The sequence below is a fragment of the Gopherus flavomarginatus genome, chromosome 2 (genome assembly GCF_025201925.1).
Source record: "Gopherus flavomarginatus isolate rGopFla2 chromosome 2, rGopFla2.mat.asm, whole genome shotgun sequence".
Classification (NCBI taxonomy): domain Eukaryota; kingdom Metazoa; phylum Chordata; order Testudines; family Testudinidae; genus Gopherus; species Gopherus flavomarginatus.
The window spans coordinates 168,287,059-168,301,508 of NC_066618.1; the positions used below are offsets into that span (position 1 = coordinate 168,287,059).

The 14,450-nt window shown below is 38.7% G+C and overlaps 2 protein-coding genes across 8 annotated transcripts in view; one reads left to right on the top strand and one right to left on the bottom strand.

Moving 5' to 3' along the window:
• Nucleotides 1–2,483: 2,483 nt before the first annotated feature.
• The window catches only part of POLB (DNA polymerase beta), a 35,930-nt gene continuing 23,963 nt past the window's right edge, over nt 2,484–14,450 (bottom strand). For 2 of the 7 annotated variants that reach the window (XM_050940205.1, XM_050940206.1), the window contains one exon: nt 13,660–13,952. In XM_050940205.1, the coding sequence (XP_050796162.1) occupies nt 13,858–13,952 (95 nt within the window). In that variant the 3' untranslated portion in view covers nt 13,660–13,857. Of the gene's footprint in view, nt 3,846–4,945; nt 5,020–10,539; nt 10,792–13,659; nt 13,953–14,450 lie in introns of those variants that run through there. The other 5 variants (XR_007772567.1, XR_007772566.1, XR_007772568.1 and 2 more) reach the window with 5 other exon arrangements.
• Nucleotides 3,707–10,795, top strand: DKK4 (dickkopf WNT signaling pathway inhibitor 4). The gene is made up of 4 exons (XM_050940377.1): nt 3,707–3,817; nt 4,662–4,812; nt 7,634–7,780; nt 10,545–10,795. The coding sequence occupies exons 1-4, from the start codon at nt 3,707–3,709 to the stop codon at nt 10,793–10,795; spliced, it is 660 nt and encodes a 219-aa protein (XP_050796334.1).

A 14,450-nucleotide genomic window follows, 5' to 3' on the forward strand; every position in this document is an offset into this window, starting at 1 on the left:
GTGAGGAAACAGAAGCAGGGGAAATAGGCTACAGGGTTTACTATTTTGTTTGATCTGTACTCTCTTGTGATTTATATGATTAAATAAAAGAACAATTGTTTGAGACTCTGGGAAAAGAGTCAGATATGTTACATGCTAACAATTACGAGCCTTGTGAGAGAGTTAAAATGTAAACTAGCAGCTCACACCTTAGAGTGGAGTTCTGGGAGAGGGTGTTTAAGCTTCTGAGGTATCTTGGGGTTCAGCACTGGTACTGGAGGCCAAAGGGGTTCCATTTCCATGAAAGAGTAGCAGGGTGCCCCGGAAATGTGCCAGAGAATGACAAAGGGAGGAAACAGTAGTGCAGCCTGCTGAGACCCAAAAAAGCTTTTACCTGGAGACCCACAGTGAGCAAACACAAGGGGCTGCTTGGCTAGGATTTGTGACACAAAGAGACTACTGCACATGTACAAAGGTTGTTTGATGGCTCAGAGCCATGGTAGCACTTCTACACCACTCTCCCTTCAAGCTGTTGGTGTAGAGAGTATGGCCAAAACTTAACCCTTATAAAGTTTTTCCTAATATCTTACATAAATATCCTTTACTGGATATTAAGCCCAGCATTTAGCATATTTGCTAACAGCATTTAGCATACACCCCTATCCCGCTATAACGCTGTCTTCGGGAGCCAAAAAAATCTTACTGCGTTATAGGTGAAACCGCCTTATATTGAACTTGCTTTGATCTGTCGGAGTGCTGCTTTACCGTGTTATAGCCGAATTTGTGTTTTATCCGGGTAAAGATGTATTTGAAGTCTCATCAGGTCTCCTCTCTCCCAATTTTTCTTTTCTCAAGACTAAACAGGCCTAGTTTTTTAAACCTTTCCTCATTGGTCAGGGTTTCTAACCTTTTATCATTTTCGTTGCTCTCTTCTGGACTCTCTCCATCCTAACTGAAGGAAAAAGGCATACACATGCCTAAGGTAATAAACCACGTTATCATATTGTTACCCTGGCCCTTCTACAACTCCTCCAAATTGTTTGTTACTCAGACTCATATCACATCTAAGCTTAAATTGTAAACTATTTCAAGTACTGACTTTGATTTCTATGACTAACACACTTTTCAAAAGTTACAATAAATATCTCCTGTAATTTTGTCTGCTCATCAATGTTTCCCTTTCATCTGTTACCTCAATAAAGATTTCCTGTGAATTTCTGCCAAGGAATTACTTATTCTAGTATCTTTGATTGTTTAAACTTTTTTTTCCTCCAAATCAGTTTTATTTCTCTTAAACTGTCTGAGTCAGGAGTCATAATTATAGTTGCTTTAATCTACTTAAACAGCAGCAGTTATAAATCTAGAAATCCTTACATAGGCGGTGTAGTGGAATGTGGATGTGGGCTATTTAATGGAAGGAAGTCTATCACTTGGAAAATATTCCTCCAGAAATACATCACAAAGATGGAGGCCTTGGCTTACATGGAAGACATTCAGAAATTCTCTCACCTTAGATCTAGCACTGATACAGCTACACTCGGAGTAAACCAATAGCATGAGAATTGCTAAAAATTCTGTAGAAAAGGCTACACAGTCCTTGCCAGGGGGCACTGGAAAAAGGGAATGCCTTGTGCTGCTGCAATTATTGTGACAGCTCTTAGTGGGTGGGTCAGGAAGAGTGAAGTAATGCAGAAGAGCCTCTTTCTTGCCCTGCTGGCTGGAAGCTATTTCTAAAGTAGAAGATTATATGGAAGAGTGGCAGGAATGCCCAAGAGCTGGTGGTGTGTGAAAGGAGGGAAGCTAGTTAGGGCAAAATTAAACTTAAATTGTGGGTTAGAGCCAGGGAAATAAAGCATCTTAAAAAAAGCAGATTTGACCCATTTTCTTTCCCTGTTCTCACTACTGATGTTCCTAAAGGGAGCTGCGCTGCTCCAGAGGACTAATATATTTCTAAGAAGGAACAAGGATTGACCATAGGGAAACCACTTGTGAAGGGACAGACACAGCTCACTCAGGAGGAACAGTCCCCCTAAAATAAAACCACACCCATTCCGGCTATCATTTATTTGTGAGAAATGTAGTTTTGTGATACAGAAAGGATGATGGTCTAAATTATTTGGGAGTTTGAGGGGGCTACTTCCTAGGAAAACTATCACTTTATTAAAGTATAGTAAATAGCATGGCTACTATCTAGGGCAAACAAAATTTAAAAACTGCTTTTGACTATAAAACAGAGGCAAGGAGGCCTATAACACCATTTATATAACTGTGATCAAAGCCTTGTACAAACATTGACTGTTTAATATATCCTTATTACATTATTCTGAAGAGGCGTTAGGTCCATTTTAATAATCGAGAAACGGGCAAAAAGCCACAGAGAAAGTGAATGGTAGAGCAAGAATTCAAACTCAGGAATTCTCGACTCCCAGCCCCGCGCTCATGCCACCCTTTGATAGCCAAGCTGCAATGGAACTCAGAAGAAATTATGTCCTACATCAACTGCGTTAATGGCATAATATGCAGATCATATTTATTAACTTGGGAGTGTTGACAGGAAACGTACAATGGATAAAAACATTAGGTACTTTATTCTTTTTCTAACTTTAAAACATTAGTATAGAGTAGCTTAAGGCATACATGCAGGCTTTCCACTACCAATCTGTCCTGGGTGATGTTTCAACATGACAACTGAATGGCAAAGTTCTGAGAGAGAAGATGACTTTTCTGTTTGGGGAGATTGGAGGCATGTCAAATTCTGCATATATCAGCTGGAGATCTATAATCCAGTTCCAATTGTTTCAAGTTAAGGCAATGTGATACAGATGACAGTAAAGATACCAATCACATTTTGTGAAGATAAATATTCTGTGATTTTACTACTAGTACCCCCCGCCCCCAACTTGAGTCAGGATCAAAGCAGATACATATCCTAGTTTTCTGAATGAACACTAGCTTCAAACAGTTTTATTCCACTACAGGAAGCAAGAAAGCTTTCCCAAACACATCTGACTTGAGCAGAGATTATTTTGGCAGCTGCCTTGAACTAAGTGATAATTGTGACTGGATGCCAGAGCTAACCAGACAGTTTTTTCTATATTCCCAACATACCAGGGATAAATGTTTAGTAATTGGCAGACTGGCCCACATGAATCACTCACTCTTTCTTGGAGCACAATTAGCTGTGAAAACAGATCTTGGAAAAAAACATTTTGCAAAGGGATTAAGGAGGGTAGGAAATTCAGGTGATTAGCAATGTCTGCCTTTGATACAAACATCCTGCTCTTCTGCTGTCCCTTTGAACTAACTTTGATATACAATAATTAGGAGTGGCTCAGCCCCTGAGGAGAGGTAGCTGCTGCCGCCCTACCTCCTTGCTCATTTTAGTGAATCCTTGTTTTGAACTATTGATCAAACAGATTTGAAGAGATTTGTTGAAGTCTGTGTGGGCTGAAGAGAAAGGAAATGAGGAGAGGAGGGGATGGAAAGGACAGCAAACTTGGCTATAAATACCCCAGGAAGGACAGAGCTCCTCTCCACAGATTTTTCTCTTAGGTTAGAGATGTAAAATATAAGAAAAGGACTTTTATTCAAGATTTTTTCTTTTAAAAAGATTCACAAATATCCCATATTTGCTGAATCTGTGTTGTTTTCAAGCTTTGCACATCTTAGATAACGGGTAAGCGCTGTAGAACTCACAGGGGGAAACACAGATCAACCTGCCTGAAGAATGGTGGCAGTCTTGCTGCTGGGGCTCAGCTGCGTCTGTTCCCCATTGGTAGCCCTGGTCCTAGACTACAACAGCATCAAGAGTTCAGCTGAAGTGCAGGGCACCAGAAAGGTGAGAGCACTGGGGGTCAGTTGGGGACCTGAATTGAATTTTCAAGGGTTAAACAATCTCAGAATATTAGTAATATTTTGCTAAAATCTTATGACTGATATCAGTTTTTAAATAGAAGGGTTACAACTACTTGGAGTAGTGCTTGGCCCAGAAAGTATTAGAATTGTTAAGAGGAAACAAAAAATACTTATGTTCCTGACCCCAACAGACCCAGCTATGTGATAACTGGAGTTGGATCAACCATCCTAGCAGATAGAATTTTAATACTGTCATAGCTGTTGTGCATTTCTAAATTGGAAACATTTAAAAAATGTAATGACATCAAGAAATCACTCTATTAAAATATAAATGAAGTCAGAGCAAGTGGCCTGTCAGCACTAATCAGCTCTTCAGCAGAGTACTATGCTCTAACGCACTGAGTGCAAGACGGGGTGAGCAAAGGGTGCTAGAGTTCTAATCTTGATTTGAGAAGTGATTTGCTGTGTAACATTAGGCTAGTTTAACTACTGGCATGTATAACAAACAAATGTGCACAAGCTGCTGCTTTAAAAACATGTCAGTTTTGTTAACGAGCTGTTACTTGCTGAAGATCACAACTGTGCTGGGCCCAATACAGGATAGAGAGGTGTAGACCTTGTCCTCCAGAGCTCCCAATCAAATGGAAGATCACAGACCAGACCCAAGAAAGATTATTCCAAAAACAACATGTTGGACTGATCAATGAAGGGGACAGCAGTTTTTTGTTTGTTTGTTTTTTTGGTGTGTGAGCAATGTGTATTCTATTCTAAATATTGCTGATTTACAGCATTTTCCCTCTCTGAGGAAAATTATTTTTTCTTTGTAGAGTTCACAGTGCACAACAGACCAGGACTGTAATGCTAGCAAATTTTGCCTCAAGCCTGAAGATGAAGTACCCTTCTGTGCTACCTGTCGTGGGTTACGAAGAAGATGCAAGCGTAATGCTATGTGCTGCCCAGGGACTATTTGTCTAAATGGTAAGCTATAATCATCTGGTGTCTGTGATATTTAAAGGTTGGTAGAAATTAGAACTATATGTTTATAATCTATATAGTCTAAACACAAAAGTGGTTGGTGCCTGTTTTAAATTTTCTTCTGGTTTTCCCTTACCTCCTGCTAATGTTGAGATCATCGAGCTCTCCAGCATTTCTTTAAAACAAGCAACTATCTTTACCATGAGGCATCTGTAAAATAAAGTAATAAAAGTCCTATACATGCATCTGAACACATTTAGAATAGGGCAATTGATAGTAATGAGTTACAACTGGTAGTTAGGAACTGCATACAACTCATAAAAGAAGCTAAAGGTATCAATGGGGGGGAAAAAAATATCTGTGGCCAGTAGGGCTAAGGACAATCAGAAGGAGTTATTTAAATATATCAGGAACAAATTAAATCTGAACAATTTCATAGGTCTGAAATTAGATAAGGATTGTAAAGATATAAATTACGATACGGAAAAAGGCAAAAGTATTCAATAATAATTCTGTGTTTGGAAAGTACGACAGAATTTCAGTTAAACGCCTCAGGAATGGAGGTTGTTCATAACTCTGAACAAAACATTATGGTTGTTCTTTCAAACGTTTACAACTGAACATTGACTTCATACAGTTTTGAAACTTTACTACACATAAGAAAAATGCTTCTTTTAACCATCTTAATTAAAATTAAACAAGCACAGAAACAGTTTCCTTACCTTGTCAAATCTTGTTTAAACTCTCCCTTTATTTTTCTAATAGTTTATATTTAACACAGTACTGTATCTGTGTGTTTTGGGTTTTTTATGGTCTCTGCTACTGCCTGATTGTGTAATTCCAGTTCCAAATTAGGTGTGTGGTTGACCAGGAAGTTTGTAACACTGGGGTTTGTACCTCTGAAGTTCTACTGTAGTACAAGGATGTTTTAATGTATTACAATGATAAGATGACGTGTTAACATTCTTGCTATTCCACCAATAAGTAGGAACAGCAACTATTATATATTTTTAAAATCATCAGGCCTGGATAACCTGCATCCAAGATTAGAGAATTGCCAGAGTTCTCTGAATCGTTAATATTGATTTAACAAATCTTGGAATACTGGAAAGTTCCAGAGGACTTGAAAATATGCTCATGTTGTACCAACGTTTAGAAAGGGTAACTGGGATTATCAGGAATAACTATAGGACAGTTAGTCTGACATTAATCCCAGGAAAAGTAATGGAAAGGATTGTATGGGATCCAATCAGTAAAGAATTAAAGGATGGTGGCATAATTGGTCATGATCATCAAGGTATTATGGAAAACAGATCTTAAAAAAAATAGAGTGTGTCTGAAATGACAAGTTGGGTTAATAAAATACATCATATCAACACAACTATCTTTAATTGCTGTAATGTGTTTGAGTCCCATGTGACACTGATTAAAAAGTTTAACACTGTAAAAAAAATCAATATGGGCCATATTAAATAGATTAGAAACTGGATTAGCTGACACTAACTAAAGAGGGAATCCTCCTCCTAAGGGGGGAGGGAGTTTCTAGTGGGAGTCTCACTGGGATCTGTTCTCACCAAATGCTATTCAATATCTGTATCAATGATCTGGAAAAAAATGTTAAATCAGTGCTGGTAAAGTTTGCAGATGACACGAATTGATGGAGTGATAAAGATGGGAACAGCTCAGTTATATAGATCAACATGAATCACTTGGTAGGGTGGGCTCACTTGAACAATGTGTGTTTTAACAGTGTCAAATGCAAGGTCACAAACATGTAGGAACAAAGAACGTAGGGTCACACTTATAAGATGGGAGACAGTATTCTGAAAGGCAGTGATACCAAAAAGGAGTTGGGAGGAACGGAAAATGCCTTGATCATGGCCTACAACTCCTACAAAGAGACTTCTGACAGTGGACAGCTGACTCTTTAATCTAGCAGAAAAAGGCATGACAAAATTCAATGGTTGGAAACTGAAGCTAGGTAAATTCAGAGTAAAAATAAGGTGCACATTTTTAAAATTAGGCTCATTAACCATTAGAATAACTGACTTAGGGACATGGTGGATTCTCCATCACTTAAAGTCTTTAAATCAAGACAGGATGCCTTTCTAAAAGATCTGCTATAGCTCAGTGGCTTTCAATCTTTCAAGATAACTGTGCCCCTTTCGGGAATCAGATTTGTCTTGCGTACCCCCAAGATGCACTTAAAAACTACTTGCTTACAAAATCAGACACAAAAAATACAAAAAAGTCTCACAGCATGCTATTACTGAAAAACTGCTTACTTTCTTATTTATACCATATTATAAAATAAATCAACTGGAATATAAATATTGTACTTACATTTCAATGTATAATATAGAGAGCAGTATAATCAAGTCACTGTTTATATGAAATTTTAGTTTGTACTGACTTTGCTAGTGCTTTTTATGTAACCTGTTATAAAACTAGTCAAATATCTAGATGAGTTTATGTACCCCTAGAAAACCTCTGTGTACCCTCAGAGGTATGCTTACCCCTGGTTGAGAACCACTGCTATATCTCAAACAGAGTTTATAGGTTTAATGCAGAAGTTACTGGGTAAGAATCTATGGTCTGTTATGCAAAAGCTCAGACTAAGGTGATCATAATGATCCCTTTTATCCTTAAAATCTACGCAGGTATGAACCTATAAAAGTATGATGTATGAGGGAGGGAGACAAGGCAATTGGATCCATTTTCACATCTGGAATAAAAGATCATTTGTTGTCTCAAAGCAGTTATGTCGGCATTCTTCCCCCTGCGCGCTTCTGTCCAAAATTACAACCTTCCACCTTTATACCAGATGTTTGCAGCCAGACTGAAGTAGTTACCCCAACAGAAGGAAGGAGGACTGATGAACAGGACGGTTCTGATTCAAAAGGGACAACTCAACACCAGATCCAAGAAAAGAACTCTAAAAAAGGACTTGTCAAATCTCCAAGCAATAAAGGTAAAATGGGCCTAAAAGCAGAGAAATACCAGTAATTATATTTAATCTTGGAGGAGAAATATATTCCAGATTGGAAAAGTAAAATTATATGGAGGCATGTGTATGTAACCTTCCATTAGGAAAAGGAGGAGACCCCTAGCATTCTATTACATAAAGAAAATAAACAGATTGGGACCAATGTGCTTTAAAATTATGCACTGAGGAGAACCGCATTATTTCCTACATGGAAGTTATAATAATGCCAATCACAGAATTACGTGTTTTGAATATTAAATTGTCAGGAATTATGTTAAGACAAATGCAGAGAACAATAATCCCCATAAAATCTTTTCTGTAAAAATATAAACTGTTACTTACCAGGTTTGAATACAGTATTGTAGCCTCATCAGTCCCAGGATATTTGAGACACAAGGTGGGTGAGGTAACCTCTTTTATATTCAAGCTCTGTGGAAGCTCAAAAGCTTGTCTCCCTCACCAACAGAGGTTGGTCCAATAAAAGATATTACCTCACCCACCTCGTCTCTTTACTCACTAGGAATATTTTGATTAGATTCTGGACCCTGCTCTGGTGATGCAAAACTTGATTAAGCCAGCCTTTTGGCTGTTATCAGGAAAAGCAGCTCTCTGCCACCGTGCCCTCGGCATAGGGAGCACAGCTTGAGTGTCTTTATTCCAAGGCTATTCCCGGCTTCCAAGCACCTTTTGAGCTAGGGACAGCCAGGTTTAAATTATTGCAGCCTTTGGCCTCCCAAACAGTTCTAGAATCCAGGCGTCACAAAACTGAAGTACAACTATCTTGGTGTCCCTCCCCATCCCTGGCTGCACTAAGTGCAGCGTGGAATCTGGATCTACTTAGCAATTTACACTGTGCTCGTCAGAAATCACTTTTCATAAAAGTCACAAACCAATTTTGCTAGTTAATGGCTAGCAAACTAGCAAAGGAGTGGGAAGAGGTCAGGCTTTGTTAAAAACATTCAGCAATGTGCTGTTCTCCATTTATTTAAATTGTGAGTGCTAGTGCTTGCTCAGAAATAAATATTGTTAGATTAGTTTCTTATTTGTCAATTTTCTAACACAGATTACTTGCAGGATGAAAGTTCATGTTAGGATACCACTATTTGGGGTTGTCTTCACATTGTATCTAGTGCAAACAAAATGCAAACAACTGTAAGAGAGCACATTGTTTGCATTTAATAATAGATAATTCCTAGCTCTTATGTAGTGCTTTTCATCAGATTTCAAAGCGCTTAATAAAGGTCAGTATCAGTATCCCAATTTTACAGGTAACATAATATGAAACTCTCTAAATGGAAGGAACTAAATATGTAACAAGTCAGGGAATACAAAAATTAAGATTCATAAAACAACATTAACCTAGGGAAACTGACATGATTAGAAAAAGGACCAAACAGAACCAAAGCAGCAGAGGGCAATAAGGTCTCAAGAGCTCAGTAATTCAAAAAGCTCAAAAGAACTATTACTATTATTATTTGTAATATATTAGCATATGCTAGGTCTGAAATTGTAAACACTTATGCATGTACTTAAATGATTGTAGGAATGGGGTCACAGAGAGGAAATAATCTCTTTCTCAAGGAACTTACAATTTAAGAGAAAATCACAAGCAGGCATATGCAAAGAGAGGACTTAGGAAAGGGAGGATGAGGTGACTCAAATACATTCTTGCCGTTGTAAGTGAGACATGAGAATTAATTCTTCCACTCTAATTAGGTATCAACTGGAGTATTATGTCCAGTTCTGGGCACCACATTTCAAAAAAGATGTGCACAAATTGGAGACACTCCAGAGAAAAGCAGCAAAAACGGTTAAAGGTCTAGAAAACATCACTATAAGGGAAGTCTAAAAAACTGGGTTTGCTTAGTTTGGAGAAGAGAAGACAGAGGGGGGACAGGATAACAGTTTTCAAGTACATAAAAAGGTTGTTACAAGGAAGATGGAGAAAAATTATTCTCCTTAACCTCTGAGGCTAGGACAAGAAGCAATGGGCTTAAATTGCAGCAAGGGAAGTTTAGATTGGACATGAGGAAAAACTTCCTGTTGGGGTGGTTAAGCACTGGAATAAATTGTCTAGGGAGGTTGTGCAATCTCCAACATTAGAGATTTTTAAGAGCAGGTTAGACAAACACCTGTCAGGGATGGTCTAGATAATACTTAGTCCTGCTATGAGTGCAGGGGACTGGACTAAATGACCTCTCAAGGTCCCTTCCAGTCCTATGATTCTATAGACAGGATATGTGTACAATCTATAGACAATGCAGCTTTTTCTTAAAACTGGCCCAACCAACCAATCTGTAGTAGTAGTGTAGCTGCCATTATCAGTTAGTAATGTTCCATAGGCACCACACTAGCTGCTAACTTCTTTGGTGAATAAAGCAGATAGATTTCAAAATGGTAAAACTGGGAGGGAGTAGGAGCCCAAAGATCTTTTTCATTTGGAAAAATAATCCTCATATGAAGGAAGATTCTTGCAAGCCTTGTCCACAGTTATGACTGATGTTTAACCATTAGCATGCCTGCTGATTTTTAAGCCAGAAGATCAGCTAGAGGTCTTTGCAGGGGAGAAGAGGGTTTTCCACAATGGGGCAGATCAGGACTGGTCTGAAGTGAGTCCCACCCCTCTGCTAGCAATCCTCAATTTTGTGGTCAGCAACTTTCCTCTGAGCTGTTGACTCAGTGCCTACCACTCAAGCCAAGAACCTCAAAGACATGGAGTATGTTATACATTTTATTCTGCTTACTGCAGGTCGAGAGGGAGAAAGCTGCCTTCGCACATCAGATTGTGCCTTTGGGCTTTGCTGCGCTCGCCATTTCTGGACCAAAATCTGTAAGCCAGTTCTCCGTGAAGGACTGGTCTGTTCCCGCCGGGGACACAAAGATATTGCTCAAGGTCCAGAAATTTTCCAACGCTGTGATTGTGGCCCTGGTTTGTCTTGCCGACCACCGCTCACTGGGCTGCCACAACGATCTCGCTTAAACATCTGCCAAAGAAGCTAAAGAGCCAATAAACACTGGATCCAGAGGGAGAACAAGGGATTTGCTGTCTACTCCAGAGTTAATTTATGTAAGATTCTATAAAACTATTCCTAACCTTCCACAGGCCAACAGAGCCCTGCACTGGAGGAAACAACCAGCTCAAAGTGAGATCTGGGCACTGGGCAACCTTAGATACACATTTCGTTCATATGGGCTCTGTTGTATCCTTGTGGGCTGCACTAAGTAGCCATCAGATGCTTACAAAAATCATTTATAGACTCAGACTCCAGGACTGGAAGGGACCTCGAGAGGTCATCGAGTCCAGTCCCCTGCCCTCATGGCAGGACCAAATATTGTCTAGACCATCCCTAATAGATATTTATCTAACCTACTCTTAAATATCTCCAGAGATGGAGATTCCACAACTTCCCTAGGCAATCTATTCCAGTGTTTAACTACCCTGACAGTTAGGAACTTTTTCCTAATGTCCAACCTAAATCTCCCTTGCTGCAGTTTAAGCCCATTGCTTCTTGTTCTATCATTGGAGGCTAAGGTGAACAAGTTTTCTCCCTCCTCCTGATGACACCCTTTTAGATACCTGAAAACTGCTATCATGTCCCCTCTCAGTCTTCTCTTTTCCAAACTAAACAATCCCAATTCCTTCAGCCTTCCTTCATAGGTCATGTTCTCAAGACCTTTAATCATTCTTGTTGCTCTTCTCTGGACCCTCTCCAATTTCTCCACATCTTTCTTGAAATGCGGTGTCCAGAACTGGACACAATACTCCAGCTGAGGCCTGACCAGTGCAGAGTAAAGCGGAAGAATGACTTCTCGTGTCTTGTTTACAATACACCTGTTAATGCATCCCAGAATCACGTTTGCTTTTTTTGCAACAGTATCACACTGTTGACGCATATTAAGCTTGTGGTCTACTATGACCCCTAGATCTCTTTCTGCCATACTCCTTCCTAGACAGTCTCCTCCCATTCTGTGTGTGTGAAACTGATTGTTCCTTCCTAAGTGGAGCACTTTGCATTTATCTTTATTGAACTTCATCCTGTTTACCTCAGACCATTTCTCCAATTTGTCCAGATCACTTTGAATTTTGACCCTGTCCTCCAAAGCAGTTGCAATCCCTCCCAGTTTGGTATCGTCCGCAAACTTAATAAGCGTACTTTCTATGCCAACATCTAAATCGTTGATGAAGATATTGAACAGAACCGGTCCCAAAACAGACCCCTACGGAACCCCACTTGTTATACCTTTCAGATAGCATGAAGTACAAAAGGACTTGATTTTTTGTCTGCTTTTACAATCTATCTAGGCTTCTTTTTTATAGTTATCATAGCTGTAGCATGTATAAAAATTCGAAGGTTCTCCAGCTGGTTTCCAACTATTTAGTTATTTACTAAAATAAAAAAATTACTAAAGGAACTAGTAGATTCTTTCACAGGAATTGCAATTTACTTGTCAGTAGGCTCAAATTATTTCTCAAGTGTTTCCAGAATGTTCAGAGCCACAGAAGAAAGCTGTTTCCACTTCCGGCTCCATCTCAGACTCAGTGACAGAATCACATGTAAATGTCAGACACCATCAAAAAGTGCTTCATAAACTATTTACATAGAGCAGCACAGAGATGAGAGCAAGCTTTATCTAGGCAAAAGGCAGTAGACACCTAAGATACTGCAAGCTGCACATAAGGAAAAAATCATTAAGACCATCAGTGGGAATTTGTGAAAGTGGTGAATAAGTAAAAACTGGGGGTTATAATGAAAGTTATATTGCAACTTAAACTGCACCTAGCCTGCACTATGTGAATATTTTTTTCATTCTCTCTATAGTATTTAGATACCACAGTGATAGACACCTTCTAATTGCTATCAATGCAAAACCTGTAACAAAACCTCTCATCTGAAGACATCAAAAATGCTCTGTCTGCCAACATATTTACTGGCTGTATAATTAAAAATATAAAATTTCACCTGCCACTTGAACAGTCACGATTGAGATGGAACGTGCAGCCAATTTACAGTGCACAATTATAGTTCAGGGCAGGAGGTGAAGACCTATAGGAATGGACTTGATTATCTGCTAATTCCTTTCCCTAAGTGCTATGATCCTAACATACAGTAAATAGCTATTAAACCAAACTGTTTCCTTATGCAATTGCTCGTCTGTTATATTTAATAATAAATAGCTGAGTTTTGTGCTGAGCATCTCCAACATGTTTTAACAGAAATCTGATATGGTTTCCAGCTTTTTAAAGTTTATTATGATTGTGAAGTCTGCAGATTTGACCTCTGGCTTGCAGCACTTCAGGGAAATGTATCAAAATTAAAATGCAGTTTTCTTTACGCGGAGAGAGTGATCCCATGGACTAAAGCTGTTACTGTCAGAGACAAGAGGGGATATTGTGACTTTAATTCATTATTTTGCACCTACTAACTTGGCCACCCATAAATCTATTCACATGGTGAATATTTTAAATATTATTTATGACAAGTACATTGACTTTTATGAAAAACAAATACAATATCTTCATTTAGAAGCCACCATTGAATATTCTAATAGTAACTGTCCTTGTTGAGCAGCCACATTTTTCCATGGAAATTGTAGGGGAAAGTAATAAAACAAAAGCTGTGCTTTCTAAACACAGATATCTAGTGTCCCAGGGAGAAAAAGGAAGACTATAATTTATTATTAGAAGACAAAATCTGGACCAATTCCCAATTTAATCTATGAGAAATTTTATTGTGAGGGAGCTGCTTGGTTGCTCATTTTCCCTGCAGACTTATCTTAGCACCTTAGCAAAGGGACTAATTCAAATTCAGATAAAAACCATGTGTGTATTAAAGGTATTTTTGAATAAAAGGAAAGTAATCAAGTTGCTATGTTAGGTGATTTAATTTTTACAACACATTTTACTCTAGTGCCATGGAACTATTGTTTAAAAACAGTGTCAGTAATACACACCTTCTGAAGTAATGTTCAAGCAATAAATATGCACCTAGTTTTGACTCCGCTGATTATTCATAAAAGCTACAAAATAAGTGAGCACTAGCTAGCGAAACTTTGAATGCAAGTTATTCACTCCGTTCTTTTGGCTCTCGATACTTCCACTGTATGTAATCAAAGATATCCTTTTCACTCTCTACTGGGAGGGGCTCCCCAGCAACTCCTGCAAATACAATAAAGATGACAGACAGGTGAAGGAGCAACTTCGCAAGGCATTATGAGTAGCAGGGCTATGCAGACACCATTTTATAAAGCAAGGACAAGTTTATCTAGAAAAAACAGGCTGATGTCTGAAAACCAAGAAGCTGCGTAAATGAATGAAAAGGAAAATAGGAGTCTGGTTAATAGTTAGATAAGGTCTAAAAACTAGATCTTCTGTGCAAAAAAACCTGATCAATATGTCACAAGGTGTTGAATGTATCACTGTAAATGCAGCAACTTTGTATCTCAACCTTAGAGTGCCAATCCTAGAACTCTAGCTCTTGACACAGCTTTATAAATATACACCATCAGTTAAAATTAGACAGTATGCCCATCCCAAACCAACAAAAAGCTACAGTCTTGTTATAATGCTGGAAAACAGATGCCTGCCCTGTGTGGCACAAATAGACCAGGTCTTGTACTCATTGAAACCAATGGCAAAATTCCATTGAGCTGGATC

Bases quoted from the DNA above. Each gene is read 5' to 3' on its own strand.
- DKK4 (XM_050940377.1), top strand. From the start codon at position 3,707: ATGGTGGCAGTCTTGCTGCTGGGGCTCAGCTGCGTCTGTTCCCCATTG. The intron at 3,818-4,661 runs GTGAGAGCACTG...TTTTCTTTGTAG, and splicing joins AAGTGCAGGGCACCAGAAAG to AGTTCACAGTGCACAACAGA. The intron at 4,813-7,633 runs GTAAGCTATAAT...CCTTTATACCAG, and splicing joins AGGGACTATTTGTCTAAATG to ATGTTTGCAGCCAGACTGAA.